The sequence below is a fragment of the Sipha flava genome, unplaced genomic scaffold (assembly GCF_003268045.1).
Source record: "Sipha flava isolate LNK unplaced genomic scaffold, YSA_version1 100_pilon_pilon, whole genome shotgun sequence".
Classification (NCBI taxonomy): domain Eukaryota; kingdom Metazoa; phylum Arthropoda; class Insecta; order Hemiptera; family Aphididae; genus Sipha; species Sipha flava.
The window spans coordinates 902,358-924,930 of NW_020271714.1; the positions used below are offsets into that span (position 1 = coordinate 902,358).

The window sequence follows — 22,573 nt, forward strand, 5'->3', positions numbered from 1 at the left end:
TTCGAACTAATATTCTAATTAATGTCGATTTTTTTAACGAATATAAAAATATTAAAATTATTAACCATTAATATTATTGGTAATTTTTATAATTGAAACAGTTTTTAACCGGTGCTTATAACTTAACAGTATAACTTTGCGGTTTTTAAAAACACCCATTTTGGATTAAAAGTTTATTTTTAAACACTATGTTAATTTTTGAATTAAATATTTTAATATATAACTTATAAGACATTTACACTTAAAATTTTCTTTAACGTTGACTTCTTCTGCACAAGCTAAGAATGTATGATTTTCATTTATTTATATTTTTAATGTTAATTTTTTCATCTGTCGTAAGAGTTTATAAATTTGTCTTATTGTTACTTTAGGAAAAAAATACTATATTTTTTTTCTATAAGAAAATTCAAAATTATATTTATAAATTGGTACTTACATCTTTTTAACATCAAACATTTATAATATTAATCATTGCAATCACAATAATTTGTATCAATATTTCTATAGAATAACTGTGGGAATTAACTTGAATATTGCTTTTGGTAGGTAAAAATATTTCAATAAGCCGTACTTATTTTATACATTTTTAATAAAGTATATTAAAAGATAACAAAAAAAATAATTTTATAGTCTGAACATATATCCCTCTATTAAATTAAGCACATATGTTAAGGTGTTTCTAATGTGAAGCGCCTTCAAGTCAGTCACCGTAATTTTACATAATATAGCTAATAATATTACTTATTGTACATCCTATTACAGACTGTAAATAATTATACAAAATGGTTTTGAAAAAATAAAAATAAATATATATGAACTTTATAGTATTAGCGTATAGGCAATTCAATGAACACAAGTGTGTACACGGAGCACTTAAATCTTAACCGCATTCATAGTTATTGTTTTCGTAAGAAACTGTAACAAATAATATGTAATATGTATTATTTTTATGCATCAATAATAACTCTTATTTAATAATAGTAATATAGAACTTGTTATACTTCATAGATTATTAATTAGTAATTTCTAATTCGTTTGAAGTGCAATGTGCGTACATTCATTTTCCCTTAGTCAATGATGAAATAAACGTTATACCATTATTATATTTTAATAACTGAACGTTCAAATAAATATCAATACTCGTTAAACTACTTCCAAATTCACCGTCAGCATCGACATAACTAATATTTTTTTATACACATGATGAGACGTTAAATTATTTATTATATTATAGTATACAATATAATGAGGACTTGATTCGAATTGATTAAGTAGGAAGTTGAAACAAATATATTACAAATTCAATAAATTATAACTTTCATAAAACAATGGTTTTTTTATATACAAATAAATAACACAATATTTAATATAGTCTAACACAATCAATTTAAATTTAGTAAAGGTAATTGTCACGATAATACTGCATAATATTATAAACAATTATTGATAAATCACAATGACGTAGCGAACAAAGTTTTGCAGGAGTTGTAGGCCATCTTCAGATTTTTATAGCCAGCGTACATGATAGACGGTAGCTTATTTTAAACATCGAAAATTCTTTGCATCGACATTTTTCAACAACGAAAACCTGTCTATGACGAATATTTAAAAAAAAAAAACGAGATTTCACGGTCGTATGACCTTACACGTTTACACTTTACACGTTTAAACGAATACTCCGATAGAGTGAGTACTTACTCCGTGTAACAGACGATAATAAAAAAAAACCATTCGTCGACAGAATTTCCTCTGTATACTCCGTGGCAGGGGTGGACTGGGATCGAGAGGTCCGGAAGGGTGGATACTAAACTGGACCTACTTTAAATTTTAATTAATAAATATTTTTAGTTAATTGTGCTCAATTCATCCAAATTCGGATATTCTAATAGTAAATGTTTGGTGTTTTACCATTACATTTTATATACGGGTAATTAATATGACACTATTGAGGGCTCAGGAGGCGATCGCTCCTTTACCTCCCTGGCCAGTCCATTTATGCTCCATGGTGTAACCTAACAGAAGATTTATTCACTAGTATTTTGTGGACGAATCATGTTAACATTTATTTTTAAGAATCTCTTATTTTAAAACTATTGCTTTTGATAGAATACGAATACGAATGATAAGAAATGTGATGGATTCTAAAAAAAGAGTGCTAATGTCGGCCGTCGGTGCTTAAGGCGAACTCTCTACTAGTAAGAAGACGTCCTGCCTACGAACATCCGTATAGGTTTATTATAATAAAAAATTATTATACGCATTGATAAAACAAATAACAATGAGGTGATGAAAATGACATTTCACTCCTGCGAAATTCAAAGATCGCCGGGCCATCGCTACATGTTAGTTCAACGATACGTTTCGTGATCAGCTGATATTATTGCAATAACAATATAAATATAAATATCATCATTGTAATCATCTCTTTTTGAGCCATTTTTCTTTGATCATGTCAGCCGCCTTCTCGGCAATCATTATAACCGGAGCGTTTGTGTTGGCGCTGACCAACGTGGGCATGATTGACGCGTCTACCACCCGAAGTCCCCTGATACCGTACACTCTCAGTTGCGGGTCGACTACAGCAGTCTTGTCCCACTTGGGGCCCATCTTAGCCGTGCCCACCGGATGGTAAATGGTCACTGTGTAATGCCGGACCATACATTCCCAGTAAGCGTCCGTGTGCTTCGGCACGGTCACGCACCCCGGGAACGGAATGTTATGCAATCGGCTGCCGTATCGGCGGAAAGGCGCTGTTCGGGACATAGCCACTACGAACTTGACGCCCTCCACCAATGTGTCGATGTCCTGCTGTTCCGTGAGATAGTTCGGGATGATTCTGGGATACGTAAACGGATCGGAGCTTCGCAACAGTATTTCACCGCGACTTTTGGGTCTCAGCAACATCTACAAAGAGTGTAACAACATATCAGACGTTTACGCACGTAATATTCAAACGCATAATACACATATTTACATTATTATTTCGACAGGAAAAAATATGTCAATAGTTAACGCGAGCATTTCGAACATTTAATTGATCTTGCACCAGTAATACAAATTATACATTTTATCATTCCATACAAGACGACGAAAGGGAATTTACTAGATCTTGAAAACAGACGAACTACGTTAACTGATATCAATAATTAATTTTAACAACAGCATTCTAAAACCTAATTATTACTCTTATTTATAGATCGTGATTGAATATTTACTTAATGTATATAGATTTCAATTTTTTCCCCCTTTCATGTATATCAAATATCAAATTGGAAAAAAGTTGTCTTTTCTTACAATACTAATTCTATGAATACAAAAATAACACAAATATTGTAATTGAAATCTATAAGTTTATGACATTTATGAAGAAATTTCTTTGGAATAAAACCCCTATGATCTCTATAGCAGAAAAATATTTGTGATTGTAACTTCGAAGTTAAAATCGATTTACTAACGCAATAACGCTGGATATTTGCTCTCGAATTACTAAAAATCGTTGAAATTGTCATCGAAACATAATATGACATTTATTAGCCGAATGCGTTCGTAATAATCCAACTCGCAGTATAGTAATAGTATGTACTTACGGGTATAGCAGACCAGACGTCTTTATTGTTAATTGGTTCGTACACCGATTTGTAGAAATCTTCTTTAAGCCCGTGCGCTTTCCACAGTTGTACACCTCCATCGGAATTAGTGGAGCCTGACACGAAGTGTAACTCGATGTCAGGTTGGTCTACCGAGTGATTGGCGTACTTGGTGTTGATAAACGCTAATCCTTCGACCCCACCCATGACCGTCAACGGTCCGTCGCCCATCGTCGCATAGTTCAGAACCGTCTGAACGTTTTCGATTCTTTCTTGCATCAGTGACACCTATAAACAAACCAACGACAATAACAGTTATTTCGCTTCGCTTCGTAACGACCACTAACCGTACAAGATTCGAAAAAATAAAAATAGAATTAGATTGAAAATTCTCCATGTTGAAAACAATAAAAATACCTAACATAAGAAAGACTTAAAGGTTGTCGCGAAAACATAAGAAAAACTTTTCACGACAACCTACAGCTTGCTGATTTCATATCCCTGGCAAGTTAAGTAACCGTGCTCAATACATAGTAGTGAAAACTTTCTACATTAAATATCGTATTCGATAAAATAAAAAATGAAAAAATAAGTAATTTTTCTTTTCCTTTTGTAGTTCTCGAGTCAAATTCAAGTGTAAAGAAACAATAGGATTAGAAATATTTCCTCTCGTCAACCGGTTCGGCAGTCGCTCACGATACACAACCCAGTGGTTGTGTGCACGGGAGGGAGTGTCTTCAGATCGTTTTCGCGTATGTCACGATATATTACGTGCAAGGACCTCACGCGTCGTTGGTACAAGAGAGTATACAATGTACGCGCGGTGCGCATCACCTGTTTGTTTATGAGGAACGCGAGTCCTCCTAGTCCGACGTGGTCCTGCAGATTCTTGCCGACGTCCAGATCGGCCAACACGGGTATGCCCATCTCGGTCAGGTGGCTCTTAGGCCCGATGCCGGAGAGCATGAGCAGCTGCGCGGAGCCAATGGAGCCGGCGGACAGCACGACCTCCTTGTTGGCCCGCACAAAGTATCGCGTATCGCCCTTGACTAGCTCGACGCCGTACGCAACCTTGGTCTCCGGGTCGATGGCCACGCGGGTCACTTGCGCGTTGATTGAAACGTGCAAGTTTTTCCGGAGTCGCGCGGGCCGCAGGAACGCCTTGGCCGTACTGCAACGTGCGCCCCGCCTGATCGTGCCCTGCGGTATCATGAAGCCCGTCTGCCGCTCGCCGTTGATGTCGCGGATCTCGTAGCCCATCTCCTGGCCGGCCCTTACGAATGCGTCCGCCAGCGGCGTCTTGTACGGCGCCTCAGACACCGTCAGGTAGCCGCCCATCGAGTGGTACGCGGTCCGCGCCAGGTACGGGTTCCGGTTGTCCTCCGACTTTTTGAAATAATACAGTACGTCGTCATAGCCCCAGCCCGGGTTGCCCTGCTTCAGCCAGCTGTCGTAGTCCATCCGGTTCCCGCGCACGTACATCATGTAGTTCAACACGCTCGAACCACCCAACACTTTGCCCCGCGGCCAGTTGCACCGTTCGTCTTTCATCGCTGCATGACGTCATGTTGACACAAATGAAACATCACTTATTATTATTATTATTATTATTATTATTATTATTATGCATTCCACGCGGTACGTGTAAGGGCTATAGGTGAGTTGCAGCCCGACATGTCATTAACGTGTTGGAGACCGGTGAAATGCGGCCCTGTCATATTTTATCATTAATTTAATTGCGGCCCGGGATTAATTCGCCATTCTATCTATGTCCATTGGCTTAACGTGTTCTCCTATTGAAGTTATTATAGATTTTAAACACAGTGCTGTATCCACAGTGCTGTAGCAGAAGTCTTCCCCAATGTATATGTACGTATATCAAATGTAGAAGCAATGGAATAAAAACGAAGAAAATATATGAAAAAGAAGCATTTATAAGACAACAGATGACAAAGCTAGCACAAAAAGAAATAGAGCGGTTTTATTTCGTGAAATCATTAAGTTTTAAGTTTTTGCCCAACCAATAACCCAAAAAAATTTAATTTTACCATAAATTACCATACATTTTGCCATTTTTACATAAATAATAATAAAAAATAAAAAAGTAACACTGATAGGCTGATATGAAGTGATAAATAAAATGTGGCCGCAACTCACTAACACCGGTGTAAGACGAGCAAGTATGGTAAGAGAAATAAATTGGAAACAATTACTGAGCAAAACCATCCACTGAAGGTCAACCCTCCATGACAGCTCGACCGATCGCGACTCCCTTTCACTTTTTCCTTTTTATTTTTTTTCCGAAAACAATTAAAATAATAATAATTTTTTTTTTTTTTTGGAAATTTTTATATTTTTTCAACCCACGAATATGAAATATAGATTAATAGATTAATGTACATATTTAATGGAACTTATTACTTACAGTTAAAAACATTCTGACAAAAAATATTAGTTAAGTAATAGTGCAAAGTTGAAAACTAATGCATCAATCTATTTTTATTAAAACGTACTGGTTCTAAAATTAAAATGTGTTATACTTAAATTATTCATATACTGGACGCTCGTTTTACTCATCATTATTAATCGTTACTCAATATCGTACTACTTATTTTAAATTTAAAGATAATGATAGCGATCATTCATCGCTTGCAGAAAACGTTCGATATATTTAATCGTCATTTTAAAATGTTTTAACAATTTTAGTTAATAATTTTAGAGTCGTAATAATTATTATGAAAATAAACTACAAGTATATATTTTCGAATATTGTGATAAAAATATTTTTGAGTTACCCTTTACCTCGAAATGCAAATTAAATTTATTCTAAATCTTAAGACTTGAAACTATACAAATTACTGTTATAAACTGTTTATAAAATTAAATGTAAAGATGATGTTATTATGAAACATAAAATTCAAAGTTTTTATTTAAATTTAAAAATTTACCACAAATATTAACTGGTTTTCCAGTTTTATAACTGTTTTTTTTCTAGTTGAACGATAGATAACAATTTGTAGGTTTTCAATTTTCAAATTTGAAATTACAATGAAATATTATTTATTTAAACAAATATTTGAAAAGCTGTTGTATCACATGATTTATTACACATGTCACCAAACACCTAAGTGTACAAAATTTTTATATTTTAAATATAAGAGATAATATAAAATATAAAACTACATAATTATGAACTCCAAACGCAGTTCCAGAAGTTTAATATCGGAGATAACTAAAATAAGACTAATATGATGGAGGGGAGTATGCCTTTTGTAAGCAAGAATTACAATTTAAGCAGACGATAAAAAAAGAGCCTAAGAGGGAAAAACTCTTAAAGAGGCCCAGTTTAAGGTGGGAAGACTTTGAAGAATTATAAGAGAAGATGAAAAAACTATAGGAACGTAAATTGAATGGAAAAGTTAAGTGGCAGAGGGCAGGGAGGATAGATGGCAAGCCATATAATTAGTGTTGTAATCTTAAAAGCCGAACCAAGAAAGAAGAAGATCTATATTAAAAAAAAATAAAACAAATTGGATCACTTGAATTAAGAAAATAGTGTTAGTGGACAGTTGTAAAAAAAATTGTTAAACATAACAAATATATCTGCAGACAGTGGCATAACTGGGAAAAAATCTAGGGGGGGGCAATATAATATATTTATTATTACCAAAACCCTGACATCCCTCCCCCTCACCAGTTAAAACATATTTTTATTGTATGCATTTTATACAGTATATCTAATTATTTGATTTTACATAAATCTTTTAACTCATTTTGTGGTTTAGATTAACATAAATTGTAGGTAGCAGGTACTAGGTACCAATATTGTTAAATAATACAAATAAAAGTTCATTAATAAAAGGTGCTATTTGTACTGTTGGATTATCTGAGGGCGAAATTATACCTTAATCTCTCAAAAAATTGTCAGGGGGAGCACTTGCCCCCCTTTTGCCCCCCCCCTCATTACGCCACTGTCTACAGAAAACAAACTCTACTAGTTGTAATCGATCAATTTTTACTCACCCAAACACGCTGTATCCTGGGGTTCGGATTTATACTGCCAATCAAGCTGGGTAAGTTGTAAGTAAGCAGCCAATAAAGGTACGTCGGATAGTTCAGTTTCATCTCCACCGGCTTCTATTAACAGTACACTCCAATCTTCAACTTCAGTCAATCTGTTCGCAAGTACCGCACCTATAGGTACATTATACACACACTACAAACTTTTTTATAAAATATTTATTGTATTTTTGTACGAAACATATGAAGTTGTTATAAATTCTTGATAATCATCACACGACGAAGATAGTATATAATATAATATTATTATAAGACATAAAGCATAGCGAATATTATAATGAATTAAATAGTTACTTAACGATCATAGTTTTTCTAAAAAAACTCAATTAATTTTTTCATGCAATAAATACATAACTACTCATTAATTAATTCATTGTTTAGTCACGTTCAATTATTTTTTTTATTAATTTAAATTCTAGAGATGAAAAAAAAAAATAAATTATTTGTAAAAATTATTGTTTTTAATCAAAACAATCGGAATTGTAATTGTGGGGGGTTGAATGCATTATTCTAAGATGGAAATAGTGATCGAAATAAGCATATTTTTAAAGGTATAACTTTAAATAAACATGCGATTGTATTGTTTAGTTAAAAAAAATTAAAAAAGAACTTATTGTGACCTGAGTTAAATCAAATGATTTTTCTCTGTTTAACTCGTAATTTATAGTTTTAATCTTAATTAATCTTCTATGCAGTAAAAAGTCAACTCGTCCACCAGATCCCTTGATTTTACATTGGAATAACATACCATAATACGTAAACTGCAATAGCTTTAACATGTAATTGTGTCATTTATATGTTATTGTAATGTTGTATATTCTACCTGCTGATCCCGCGCCGACTATAATGAAATCGTATTCGCCGAGTATCAAGTCGCCGGGCTGATCTATGATCCTCGACTCGGGATCGGTCACCTCGTAGTGGAAATAGGCTATAGCGGCGACCAGGACTGGTAAAAACCAGGCTACCTGTGACGCGGCTCCAGCTATCGCTCCAACGGCCGGTATTACTTCTACGCCACTCATGGGTACCACTCATATGAACTCTGAAATGAATAATGGTTTTCCGTGAACAAGAGCCGACAAAAACAAAAGCGTGCCGTGCACCGTCCGGTAGTGAGGTGTTCGAGGTCGGTGTACAACTCGCGGCGGTTAGTCTGAAACTTGTACGTGCCAATATTGCTTAGTTGGTCGGCAGAATATATATAGCGACGAAGAAGAAAGGAACGACGGCGACCGACGTGACGACCGGCACGTAGGTATAATATTAATATATATCGATGCCGCGTGTGCGAATGTCTCTCTAACCTATTTTCCAAATCGTAAGAGTCGATCGCACAGGATACGTAAAAAAAAATAAATAAATAAATAAAAAACCCGACGATAAAAGAAATCGAAACCTATATGGTTTTTCACAAATAACGTTTTACGTGCTATAGAACTATTATACTGTTCGCCGCGCACCGTTTAAGTGGATCACACGATACGCGTACAAGAATCATACGTCTTAATAGTATACGTTTTTGGGTGCGTATTCATGATGTTTATTTTTTATTTATTTTTTTCAAATACTACATTTTACTGTTATGTCAATACTCTTATATCGTTTATAAAACGGTGTACCGTTTCAAGATTCGATTCAAAATATTATCGCTGTACAACCCCATGGAATGGTAATCGTTTGACATTTTCAATTACTACATTGAACCCGTATGTGTGTTATTATGTTAAGACATTCAACGGTTATACTACTACTATAGCAATACCTACTTATATTTATTGAAAACGACACAGTATTGTAATGTACTCTTCGAACCACATACCAGTTTTCCCGATTCTCGTGGTAACGTTGTTTCTACGATGTGAAATCCCAGTACAACATCGTTAGCAGTTACTGGAAATACGATAACGATACGGACGATGACGAATCACTTGAACATTGATAACACGAAAAACCACATCTGTAACTGGAGTGTGTCACTCGATAGACTCACGCGGATTCGGTGACGATAAATCACTTTTACGGTGCATATTATCTTATAAAATATATAAAATATTTAAGCGTTGAAAAATAAAACACTCAGTACGATCTATCGATTATGCGGCACCACGCGCGACAAAAATCCACCTTGTACGACCAGATCAACGACCTTACGCACTAACATTGAGATGAGCGCACAGAACCGCGCATAACGGTATCCACATGACGTATTATATATCCACCTCTCTTCTGTTTGGAACCAGTTCAAATCGTGATGGCGCTCTGCGGCCCGTGAGTCTAATAACCGGACAATGTCATGAACGGTTTCTGGTTTCGTCCACCATAATTGCTTAGTTCCCACGCGTTATAGTTAATTTGACGGTCGAAAAGATAAATTGGTTCTAACCAAATCGTCTTCGGCTACCGAGAATAATCGAACTTATAATTCGTTTAATGTTTTACAAAATTAGTGCAAGGAAAAAAAAGCGATTTCGGTATTCTGTAAGACATTCCTGACGACCAACAACATTCATCTAGGTTGATAAATTTAAATATAATACGTACAAATTAGATTGAAATCTGTAATAAATTAGTATGATTCGCGGCTGTTTATAATGTCTATCTAATTTTTTTATTTTTTAAATAAAAGTAAATTGAAATAAAAAAAAAAAAAAAAAATTGTTATTTTAGGTACCGAAGTTTACTATGAATTCAATTCAATAATCACTGTTAAATGAACCGTGCAATTTAAACAAGTAAAATAAAAAATACATACCCCAAATCACTCCGAATAACGTCGAAACGGTTGAAACGCTTCTTCGAGACTATTTTTTTTACTATTGAAGTGGATTTCTTATATTATACTATAGGGTTCCATTCAAAGCAATCATAATTCTCATAAGTGCATCTATATAATATTATATACATCGTATACTATTCTGAATACGTTTATGCATTATTTATGGAACAATATTATAATAAAACTATCCTATTGAAATAACTAAACCTAATATTTAATTGTTCCAAACATTGTGGAAGGTCATGATAACTATTATGAAATACCTACCAAGGACATGATTATTCCTTAAGACTATTTCCACGTTGTATAATAACTACAGTTAGTTTGTAGATTATCCCAAACAATTAATATAATTAATGAATACATTATACAAATCGCAATTAACAATATTAAAACACCATTAATTCGATTGGTTTATAAAAATTATTATGACTATATCATTCACACTAATATATCTAATCATAACTTTTACTATATACTTGATAAAATATTCAAAGTAGGTATCACTTATTTTCTTTATTTTTCAGTGTTTACCAAACTATAGAAATTATTTTAGCGTATAACAAAAAAAATTAAATATATCATATTATGTGAATATGATGTGATGAGACGAGAGGAAACAAAAGCAGTAAGAGGGGTTATGAAAATGAAGGCTGAAGAGAAAAGAGGAAGAAGAAGACTAAGAGATGGTTGGATAGCATTGAGAATAATATAAGAGCTATTGGTGTGTACGTAGGGGATGTAAAAAAACGAGACGACTGAAGGTTTAGAATAAAGTGACGCCAAATAGTTCAGAGAAAGGTTAAAGAGAATAAGAAGAAAATATTAACTTTTTTTTTTAAAATTCGTAATATCACACCACTTGAAAACGAAGTTAAGCAATATTTTAGGTGGCGATATTATAACATCAATAAAAAAAAAAAAAAAAAATAACAATAATACGAATATTTTAAGTAAGTAAAAAATAAAATATGAATTACAGTAAAAAAAAAAAAAAATGATTAATTTTGATGAAATACCTATGTAGGTATGTTGCTACAAATTAATGTAATTAAAAACGTTTTATTATTTTATACGAGTCAAATACAACGAACTACATATCTTTATAAATTATTATAGCACCAATATTTTTAATAAATTTTTATGAAAATACTATCAAAGTACTATCACTAAATTTATGTATTGCTTCAAGAGTAAACAACTTATTTGATTTTACATTAAATTATTGTTGTATTTAAATTATAATAATAATATTTAAATGTAAAATTAAATTAATTTAGTTAAATTTTTAAAATTTACTGATTATAAATTAGTAAGTAAATGTTAAAAAAAAAAAATATATATATGTATATAATATAATATAGTATTAGTCCATTAATCTAAATAAAACTATCTAAATAAAATTGGTTATTTATATATGAATAGTGATTACAGATATTAAAATTATATAATATTTTTATAAATAAATCAAAAACAATTTTTTTTCATTCTTCAATCAGTTTTGAACATTTCAGTAACTTGATCCTAAAAACATATTAATATGATATTAATTTTGTGTTCTAGCATGATTTTATACAAAAATACATATACCTCCATGGATTTTGCATATTTTACCAACTTAGCAGCAGATACTCTAAGTAATAATTTGAGTTTTTCTGTAATTTGATTGGCTTCAAATGATTTGAAACGGTTATACTTATCAAATCCAACAATTTCATTTACAATAAAATCTATAGTAAAGATAAATTTTCCCAATATTTTATTAGTAGATGTTTTCTCGGACATTTGATTAAATTTTTCTAATACTTCTGCCCACTTCAAAAATTGCCGTTTTAACCTTAAAACCTCCTCCGATTCAGTCTTATTGGTCTGTGGAAACAAAAATAAAACATTTAAATCACAATTTTTAAGCAATAAAAAAGTTTCACAGATTTCATTATACTTGGTCTAATAGAGTATAGTTGATATGACTGATACATTGTTTGTATTCATTAAAACTGTAAGCATTTTATAAAAAAATATTCCCTATTTTCTTTTTAAACACTTGCTTCAATAATAATACACAAAAATAGGTACCTGTTCAATGATTTCAGACAAACTTTTTTTTGCAAATTCTGCGAAGGAGTTAAACGCTCCGTTTGCAATCACTTTCAATTTTTCATTTTCTTCTCCGTATGATTTGACTTTGGTCACAGAATCTTTCACAGAATTTTGAGCAACGAAAATCCATTCATTTTCATTTGGAACACTCTCATACTTAATATGAAAAATTAATAATAAAACACCCATTCAATTATATAAATCTGTAGACGTATATTATGGATGCACCATGGTATTATGATGATACAATATGATAGTATCATGGTGTATTCAGATTACATATTATATGCAATTTTAACTGTAGATCATTTATTAATATGTATTGATGGTAAAATTTATAAAAACTATTTGTATCAAGAATATTAAATCAAAAAAAAATACATATTCATTTAAAACATTCCTATAGTAATAAATTAATTTACTATTGTATTAACATAATTGTTTAAAATTAAAAACAATACTTAAAAACACCTAAGTTTAATGGAGGTATTATTTTAAAGTTGATTTGATAGTCAATATTAAAAATTTAACATAATTAACTTTACACAAAAATATTTTTATATTTCAGTTGTGGATTAACTTTAAATAATTCATGAAATCGATTTATCGTTAATAATCATGGGATAATGTACTTGAAAAAACTAATTTTAAATATTTATATTCCAATATTATATTATATTACGCTATATTAATATTACACAAACACTATTGTAATTACCTACTAAAATTACTCTCTGAATTAAATTCTAAGATTTTAGATTCTTAAGTTTTAGCCTCAAGGGAAAAAAATCCTATTCCAACCCTCCCCCCATAAATTACGATAATTTTTGAGGATATATCAAGATTTTTCTAATAAATGTATTTCTGTATATATAATGTAATTTTATTATTATCACACTATATTTAAAATTTGGATAAATAAAAAGTGCACTTATAATAAAAATGTCTATAATAAAAATTACTTAGGTAATCAATTATTTTTATTATTTTAATCATATTTACTCACTTGTACTTTCGAGGTAGCCACAGCTGAAATAGCCAAAGCTAATGTGATGATATTTAAAACAATCATTTTTGCTAAATATTATTTATTCGAACTTGTTACAAGAACACAAAATAACCATCTACCTACTTCCAATTAAGAGAGTTATTTCTTTAATACACGTTGACAAAGAGAGCACGTTATCTATACTAACTCCCCACTATTCTACATCTAAGTACCACTCGTTTGTACACAATTGACATTTTAAAAAACGTAAAATACTAGGTAATATATATATTTTTTTTATTACTAATTATGAAACATTGTCATTTAAGAGTATTGTTTTTAAAACTTATTATTTTTAGGGAAATTTGGAATTTTCGGCTTATTTTCGTATGCAATTTGAAATAAGAACTACATGTAGTTGTGGTTCATTTACTATTAATGTACAATATTATAAATTTATTTTTCTTTTCAGGTAATCTGAAATAGTATAAAAATACCAATGACAAATATTTATTGTTATATTTTAAATTATAATATTAAATAAACGTAGAATTTGAACATTAATAAATGTTAAAGAACAATTTTATGTTTGAACTTTAGGAATTATTCAAACTCATATATGTGCACAGAAAATTAAAAAAAATTAGAATATTGATTTTTTTTTTTTTTACATGAAGAATGTGAATAAACAAAAACTCACCTATGACCGGTATTTATCGATAATTTTTATACATATTCGCTCCAATAATACATTATATAATATTTGCGTTATTTTGAAGGTTATCAATCGGTATTCTAATTATTTTACACTTTTCCAATATATTTTTAAATTGCAATAAGTTCAAAATTACCAACTTATCTAAATGTTGACCATATTACATAAAAAATTGAAAATTAAAATTGAATTGAATAATTATTTTCAAAAGAAAATCGTGTTTCCATTTGAAAAACAAAAGTTGATATTGACAAAGGTAAATATATATAATATACTTTATATACTATTCATAATAGATACAGAAGATCTATGTATTAGAAAATAATAGTCTTTTGGTATATAAAAATTATCCAAATATCTAAATTTGAAAAATAGTTGACCTAATTAAATTAATCATCTAGTAGTATACATCGAATATACAAAATATTTAAGTGTACCATATGCGAAAAAAGTAAAAACTATTCCCATAAAATATGTATCCACAACTTTAAGAAGGTTAGGTCACCTAAACATTGAGCAATCAAAAAATCTCTAAATTTACTTGGAAAAATATTTACTTTGAAATTACCTACGATAATCTAATTGTATATGAAAACAAAAATAATTAAAGTCGTTTTTAATATAATTAATTAGAGTGTTTATAAGTTAACCATTTGGTATATTGAGTTACAGGGGTCAATGAAAAATATAATTCTCAGCTCGGTTTTGCCATAATATTTATATTTATTATAAGAGTACCTATAGGTATATATATCCTGTTCACTAGTCAAAACTAGTGAAAAAAAATATAGTTCTCACTTAAAATCTTTTACTTTTAATTATAAACCGATTATTTTGTGAAAACGTCATTACTTTGAAAGCAAAACATAATATCCAAATAATAACAACAAAATAACTAATGTAATATAGATCACTAATTTTCCTAAGTGGATAATTTGATATTTAACAAGATTGTTCACCTATAAAAAACTAAGTTTATTTTTTCATATAATTTAGACAAACTATTTAATTTTTCTGACCATAACATTATATTTATATACTTAGCCATCAAACCTTTTTTAAACCTTTTTTTATTTTATTTAAATATGAATCGACAACTGAACCATTGGGTGACAAAATTAACTTGATAATAATAATAAAACTAATATTAAATTTATGCTCAGTCGATATTGGTAGCTTTTAATTTTCTAAATTAATTTTTGTTACAAATGGTAGGACTTGGCTGTTAGTGTTGCCTTTATCTTCTTTACCTAGAACTAGATAGAGAGACTCCGGAACTTTTTTTCTGAACGCTTATGTTTGTGAACATTGAACTATGTGAGTGATATTTAAAGTCCACAAATGAAAGCTTAGGATAAGTCTTCTTTGCACATGATGCGACCGTGTGTGATTCGAGTATATGCTATTCTTAATCCAATTAGAATTACTTCTATTTCTATTTTGAAGTATTCTGGTTCTCTACAACGTTATTTATTCATTTTATCCATTGAATTTGATTTCTTTTCTTCTCCATTCAGATCACCATCGAGACTCAGTTTAGGTATAAAACATTTGTATAGTGATTCGTACGCGCAAAAATTTCTATTGGTTTCGTCTATTATTTAATTTTTCGTTTCTATTTGTGTTGCTGTGGCTCGGTGTATCCAAGAAATCATGATGTTTTTTTTTACTAACTTTTTGTCAGTATTTTTGATTTCATAGAACTTTTGTAAACAATGCTCAAAAAACTTGTAACGAATTTAAATAGTCTTTGAAAATAATATAATTTTCGAGTTTGTTGTATCTAATTACTGAAATAACTAATATTTTGGTAGATATAAGTATTAAAAAAAATATAGGAATAAAACAAGTATATTTTAAGATGAATAGTTGATACCAAAAATTAAAAAAATTGTGTTCGAAAATCTTGGAAAAAAAAACTAGAAATCGAGGGAATATATTATTGTTTAAGACGGGCACACTGAAGAAACTAGTTTTAAGAAATTAATTTCATAAAATATGAAACTTTAGTTTCATGAAACGATTCAATTGAAAATCAAATAGATACGCACACTGACTTTCATGAAACAAAAGTTTCTCATAGTTGCGCAACCACGGTTTCATGAAACTTGTAATTTTGGTTTCAACAAACAAAGTTGTGTATAAATAATAATAATAATAATATTAATATTATATATTATAATACATTTTGTAAGTACATGTTCATGTTATTTATTTCATTTATTTATCATATTTTAATAAAATATATAAACTATACACTGCAGTATATACATTTTGACCAATATTATCTTTGTTGTTTATTTTATAAAAAATATCGTTTGTGATTTTTTCCTCATCAGCGATTAATTCCTTTGCAACTACATAGCTACTGTGCTGCTTATTTTTTAAAAGTGGATGAACTCAATACTTACGTATCTTTTTTTGTTATGAAGCCACCAATATAACATAAACACATCCTCATCATCAGACGACATTGTCGAAATTATACATTTTTAGTTTCACCGGTGTACGCGAATATGAAATTAGTTTCATCAACCTAGTTTCTTGAAATTGGTTTCTCAAATTGGTTTCTAAAACTATTTAGATTAAGTGTGCAGCGCGCCTAACATGAGATACTCGTTTAGAAAAAAGTTATTCAAATAGAAATAATCTAATAGTTCAACTGATATATATATATATATTAATATATAATAATAGGTACATATATTTAAATTAGAAAAATCATTATATTTATAAATACACAACAAAATTAATTCATAAATAATATGCCAACTAACATAGTTAAACTGATAAGAATTATAAGCTTATTCCTTGAATATTATACTTGTGATATACTATTTCATAAAGTGATCCTCAAATAAGATAATATCGTCGTTAGTAAAACGCATATCAATCATTGGTTTTTTTATTATTATTTATTATAAGTTACATGGGTAATGTTACAACACGATTACAAATAGTTTCCATTGTGCTCAAATTCTTATGTGATATTGTGATATTACAGTAAATATATATTACAACTGTAATGATTTATAAATTATAGTTTTATATGTTAATTTATGAGTAAAGTATTTATATGTTTTTTTTAAATCATTACTTATTATATTATAAATATTTAATATTACCTCTCCGGTGATTGTATTGACCTGCTTGTTGAAAACCGTGGTTAACGTTTGAGGAATGAGATAAGGTAACCAATTCGTACTTTAAAATATTAATAACATTTTCTTTTACTTACTTTTAATAATTTTATTTAAACTTCTTTTTACACACATTAATACATGTATTTTAAATTTTTACAGAACGTTTTACGATTAATTATGTCTTTCTGCATAGACGATCTGCGTAGTCTTTTACACTCGCCTTTGACCATCTATACAAAAGGACAACAAGAACGCGTCTCCTCTTTTAACTAAAAAACTATACTCCTTACATATGATATTGTCTATGTGTGTGTGTGTGCACGCGTGTAATATCTTATCTTTAATACTTACGACTTATTATTATATTTAATGGCTATCGAATATTATAATTATTTAATTATACATTCAATTTTATAAAAATATATTAATGCTTAGGCGCATATCATTACACAACTATATCCTCTCTATATGCAATCACATAAACGTATCACTTCTTTTTCTTTTCAGAAATATTTTCGAGATTTTAAAATTAATGGTATATCTCTAACATCATATTCAGCATAATATTATTTTTCGGCCTATTCTTGTACGATTTTCAGATTTTTTTAATAATTTTATACAGTTTTTTGTCGTGGGTCATAACATTTTTCAAACAAATTCATGAGTAAAAATCATGAAATTTGGAGTATTACGTACCCAAGAATTCACATGTGAACCGGTTTAATTTTGACAGTTTACGATCAATTATTTAGTTGCTAGATGACACATGTCTAGCAGTAAAAACAAAATAATTAAAAAAAAAATATGTAAATCATATAGGTGTATACGGCTTGATTTTTTAATTATTATACAATTGCTCAAATATAATACATAAAATAAAAATGATAAATACCCATCCGAATAGGATATTATTTTAATAACTAAAATTAAGCCTATTCAGGGTGATTCATTAAATATGGTTACCTAATTTTCTACTTAAAACATAAAGTTTTAGATCAGGCGGTTGAAGTAGATCCACCAGACCAGCGACGTGATGATGATAACTTTGATCGCGATCGCGTACACGCAATAGCTGTGAGCCACGTCCAGCAAGTACTCGATCAACCGGGCGGTGACCAGGATCATGGTGAACATGATCACGAGCAGCGAAATGAAAACTTGTACGATGGCAGACAGCTCATTGAAAATCAATCGCATCAGGGCGTAGAAGTTTCCTTCGCCGGACTGCATGATGGATTTACAAAAATTGTAAATAAAATAACCAAGAAAATTCCCACTACAACATTCATACTGTTATCCCTCAGATAACCGTGGTTTCCACTGTTCATTGTTCATTACAATATCGGCCGTTTTTTTTTTAAATTTTGAATAAAATGAAGAAATGTATTGATTTTTACAGGTTAGGCACACAGGCCCCGGGCCTAGAACTATTATGAGGCCTCAAGAGGTTAAATGCTAAAAAACGCTTGATGATTAGAGGCCTCAAGGTTTTGATTCGCACACGGGCCTCGAGTGGTCTACTTACGGCACTGTATGATCATCGTCAAATAAAAACAGTAGATAAAAAATGGGTTTTAGCTGTTATTTTCGGAGATATAAATTTAAAAAAATTAAACAGTTTAATTACAGGTTTTTAACATAATCGAATTTTTGTTTTCATCGTTACTCAAAAAATAAAGACATGAAATGTTACATCATCTGTTTGCTATAAGTGGTATAATTTTCATAGAATTTAATTTTTATTATTAATTTCCATAGACATTTTAAATATTCATATTCTCTTTGCTTTTTTTTCAAAAATATTAAAATAATTTTGGTTTGACAAAAAGTGTTGAATATTTAATACAAACATCCTCTACATATTTATTATTACTGATTAAAGAAAAACATTAAACATAATTTCAAAAAACCTGGATTTTCAACGAATTTTCATTCAACAATATACTTAGTTAAAGATAGTATAATTTAAATATAACATATTTTAATTATTTTAATGAAGTTTTTATAATTTAAAGATAATTGAGATTTTCGATTTTCTCAAATATGTTTAATGAAATTAAATCAGTAGGTACCTGTTATCAGCTTCCCAGTAGTTACTTGGAGAAATAAAGAAGTTACATTAAATATAAATGGAGCGATTGGTTTTCCATCACAGAACAAATTTATTAACTTAAATGATCTTAGTTCTTGGACCATCTTACTTGTAAAAAGGTGTTGCAGTTACCGCACTTTATATTTATTTAATATGATTAAACGGGCGAGCCCACTTTAGGTTTTATATACCTAATGCAGAAACATAAAATAACAATGTTCAGTATAGAATTTATGAGAGGTAAACATTATAGACTTAAGTTATTAAATTATTAAGATGTAAGTTAATAGAAAAATATGAGATATATTTTAACCATATGTGGATTCGGCTCCACAGACTAAAGTGAAATGTATTTATTTTAATATTATTTACAATTTCAACAATAGTTTAATATCTTGGTGATGATACAACTCGAAAATACCAAATAACAATACAGTAGAATCTGTTAAAGACTATCCTAGAGACCGATTAAAATTAATGTATTAACTGAGAAATTGTTTTATGCAAAAAAACAATTTAAATTATGACAAAAAAATTGTACATTGCAATGTGAATTTTGAAAATTATATTACATATTATTTTACATTACCTATTTCTAAAAATCATCGTTTTTGTTAATTTCACAATTTTGAAAAATAGTAATTAACAATTACTAACAATTGTTAAAAATGTATAATTAACATCTTATTGTTGAAACTGATGTACCTAATTATTGTAACAAAAATGGCATGACAATAAGATGGTTTAAAAACTTAATTCAAATTCATAAGTTAGATATTTAGTATTTCAAAGAATCAATGTAACAATTATATGAAATAAACAAACAATTTTTTTTATCAATATTCTAAATATTTATTTTTTACATAAAATAAACCAACAGATATCAACATAAATTATACAAATAATTAAACAATACATTTCATTTAATATAGTTTTTAATACTATATAAAATAAAATGCAACAAAGATCACCAAAGAGTTATGTTAAATGTGAGAATAATACAATAAGTATAATTATAGAATAATAGTAATTGTAGGGTTTTTTAAACAATTTAATTCATGTATGAAACTACAATGTGTTTAAAAAGTGTATCACACATAAACGTCAATCTAAAATAGAAAAATGAAAAATACATAAAAACACATACTTATTGTTCTTTGTATAATCTAGAAAATGTTTATAATTGTACTATTAACTAGTATAACTGTAAATTACAAAAAAATAGATCAATATTACTATGATCAATTCACAAACTTGATAATATTTTAAACAAAAAATAGCATAGTAATAATTACCATAATAAATACAATAACACAATTTACAAAATAAATCATATGCATTTTTATATTTATTATCTAATATTTTGAATTTATACATACATTTTCTTTATAACTTCAGATCATTTTTTATCAGATTAATATTTGTATATCCCTACATAAAAGCTAACTTATCTGTTAAAAGAATCCTATAAATGTTATTCATTGATTTTCTTTTTTTAAATAATCACAAAAATATTTAAAATATTTAAGATTATTATATATTATATTATATGTTAACAATTTACAAAAGGAGTAAATTGGATTGTATATTTCCTCATTAATTATTCTGTTTTCTTTTTTTTCAAAAAAATTACATAATATACAATTGACAAATGCATAAAATTGTATGGCTTTATAGCCTCCCATCTTAGTATGTCAATAGTTGAAAAGCATTGCTCTGTAGTCAAAATGACAAAAATACTATCTTATTTTATTATCAATTACCCTAAAAAAATTTTTATATACCTATTCTAAATGATTTTAACAAAAAACATTTTAAAATATAAAATAATTTAATTTTTAAAGCATTTTGTTTTTGAATTTTATATCTATCATTTAATCAAGAAAATATGACAGAATAAATTTAATTAATTTTTCAAATAAATAAGCGTTTGAAAATCAAATCAATGAATAATGGTTGATTGAATTAACAGTACATAAATATTAATATTATTTTATAGTTTTATTAATTAAATATATTTATAAATAAAGTACCAATAAATGCATTTTAATGGATTACCAATTAAATTTTAGGATACATTATTTATTAATTATAATCATAGTAAAATAAACATAGTATTATCATTTTAAATATTAACATGTTTAACAAAGAAAATGTGTCTCCAAAAAATGCTTGAACTGATAAGAAAAAACTTATATTACTTGGAAATTAAATCACAATAATAAAAACTAAAAAAAAAAAAATATTTAACAGAAAATAAAAATAATAAATGGCATAAAGAAAATGCTAGTAATCACAGATATTAATGGATGGAATTTATTATTTCCAAGTTTAGCTTTTAACTATCAAATAAGTAGTAAGTACTATTATCGTTGATTTTAAAATAACCAGAAAAACCATGTTATGGAGCTTATTGATCATCATACCACAAAACTCTACATTAACAAAGATCACTCAAAGATTCACTTGTTAATAACTCTATTCCAAGGTGCGTTTAAAATCATCAACATCAAATAATACCTTATTTTTCGTAGCATGTAACTATTTTATCCTTTTATTTGTGATACTGTCAATGTGTCAACTTGTTTATTTTAAATCAATGATTATTCTAAAGACGTCAGCATATATGATTTTAAAAGTGATTTAATTAAATTTCACAAAAAAAGTACGATTTTCACTTAAAATTACAAAAATTAAGATCAAAAGTTCTGCTATAACTTTAAAATAAGCTACCAAAGATCAGTTCAAAAGTAAAAATTTATCACCCAAATACTAATTAGTTTTGATATTCAATCATATAAATAAATATAACTGTTAAGTATTTTTTATAGTTATAAGCCTACAAGTAATATACATAAACATAGGTTGTCTTTAAATTTTATCCAGAATGTATTATAACTTTAATATAACCATCAAAATAACTCAAAAATAATAAAACCTTAACACTTTTAAAATTGATAAATATTTGATGAATCAGAATAATCAAAAACTATGAAACAGTTAATTAATACATCTTATATTTTCAATAATTAATATTTAAAAATAAGTTTTAATATAGAATGGCCACTGCGTAGTTATTGCTTTGTTTG

The 22,573-nt window shown here is 28.8% G+C and overlaps 3 protein-coding genes across 4 annotated transcripts in view; 1 reads left to right on the plus strand and 2 right to left on the minus strand.

Annotated features, from left to right (window-relative positions):
* The window catches only part of LOC112679906, a 64,902-nt gene extending 45,925 nt beyond the window's left edge, over positions 1 to 18,977 (plus strand). The window contains exons 2-3 of the mRNA XM_025549853.1: positions 18,381 to 18,640; positions 18,792 to 18,977. Of these exons, the coding sequence (XP_025405638.1) occupies positions 18,381 to 18,640; positions 18,792 to 18,851 (320 nt within the window). The 3' untranslated portion in view covers positions 18,852 to 18,977. The remainder of the gene's footprint in view (positions 1 to 18,380; positions 18,641 to 18,791) is intronic.
* LOC112679885 (glucose dehydrogenase [FAD, quinone]) lies at positions 623 to 9,843 on the minus strand. Of its 2 annotated transcripts, none has more exons than XM_025549822.1 (6): positions 9,490 to 9,843; positions 8,491 to 8,712; positions 7,611 to 7,781; positions 4,422 to 5,140; positions 3,588 to 3,875; positions 623 to 2,904 (listed from the first exon to the last, which is right to left on the minus strand). In XM_025549822.1, the coding sequence occupies exons 2-6, from the start codon at positions 8,690 to 8,692 to the stop codon at positions 2,419 to 2,421; spliced, it is 1,866 nt and encodes a 621-aa protein (XP_025405607.1). In that variant the 5' UTR covers positions 8,693 to 8,712; positions 9,490 to 9,843; the 3' UTR covers positions 623 to 2,418. The 2 variants fall into 2 exon arrangements, with proteins under 2 accessions (XP_025405607.1, XP_025405614.1); XM_025549829.1 differs by having other exon boundaries at positions 9,437 to 9,843.
* LOC112679900 lies at positions 11,934 to 13,759 on the minus strand. Its single transcript, XM_025549842.1, has 4 exons — positions 13,553 to 13,759; positions 12,523 to 12,702; positions 12,037 to 12,315; positions 11,934 to 11,970 (listed from the first exon to the last, which is right to left on the minus strand). The coding sequence occupies exons 1-4, from the start codon at positions 13,616 to 13,618 to the stop codon at positions 11,938 to 11,940; spliced, it is 558 nt and encodes a 185-aa protein (XP_025405627.1). The 5' UTR covers positions 13,619 to 13,759; the 3' UTR covers positions 11,934 to 11,937.
* Positions 18,978 to 22,573: the final 3,596 nt, after the last annotated feature.

Excerpts from the sequence above, each read along its gene's own strand:
- LOC112679885 (XM_025549822.1), bottom strand. The coding sequence starts at position 8,692 with ATGAGTGGCGTAGAAGTAATACCGGCCGTTGGAGCGATAGCTGGAGCC. Across the intron at positions 3,876-4,421 it reads CGTTCCTCATAAACAAACAG|GTGTCACTGATGCAAGAAAG; the intron begins GTGATGCGCACC and ends GTTTGTTTATAG. Across the intron at positions 2,905-3,587 it reads ACGTCTGGTCTGCTATACCC|ATGTTGCTGAGACCCAAAAG; the intron begins GTAAGTACATAC and ends CACTCTTTGTAG.
- LOC112679900 (XM_025549842.1), bottom strand. The coding sequence starts at position 13,618 with ATGATTGTTTTAAATATCATCACATTAGCTTTGGCTATTTCAGCTGTG. Across the intron at positions 12,316-12,522 it reads TGTCTGAAATCATTGAACAG|ACCAATAAGACTGAATCGGA; the intron begins GTACCTATTTTT and ends TTGTTTCCACAG. Across the intron at positions 11,971-12,036 it reads AATATGCAAAATCCATGGAG|GATCAAGTTACTGAAATGTT; the intron begins GTATATGTATTT and ends ATATGTTTTTAG.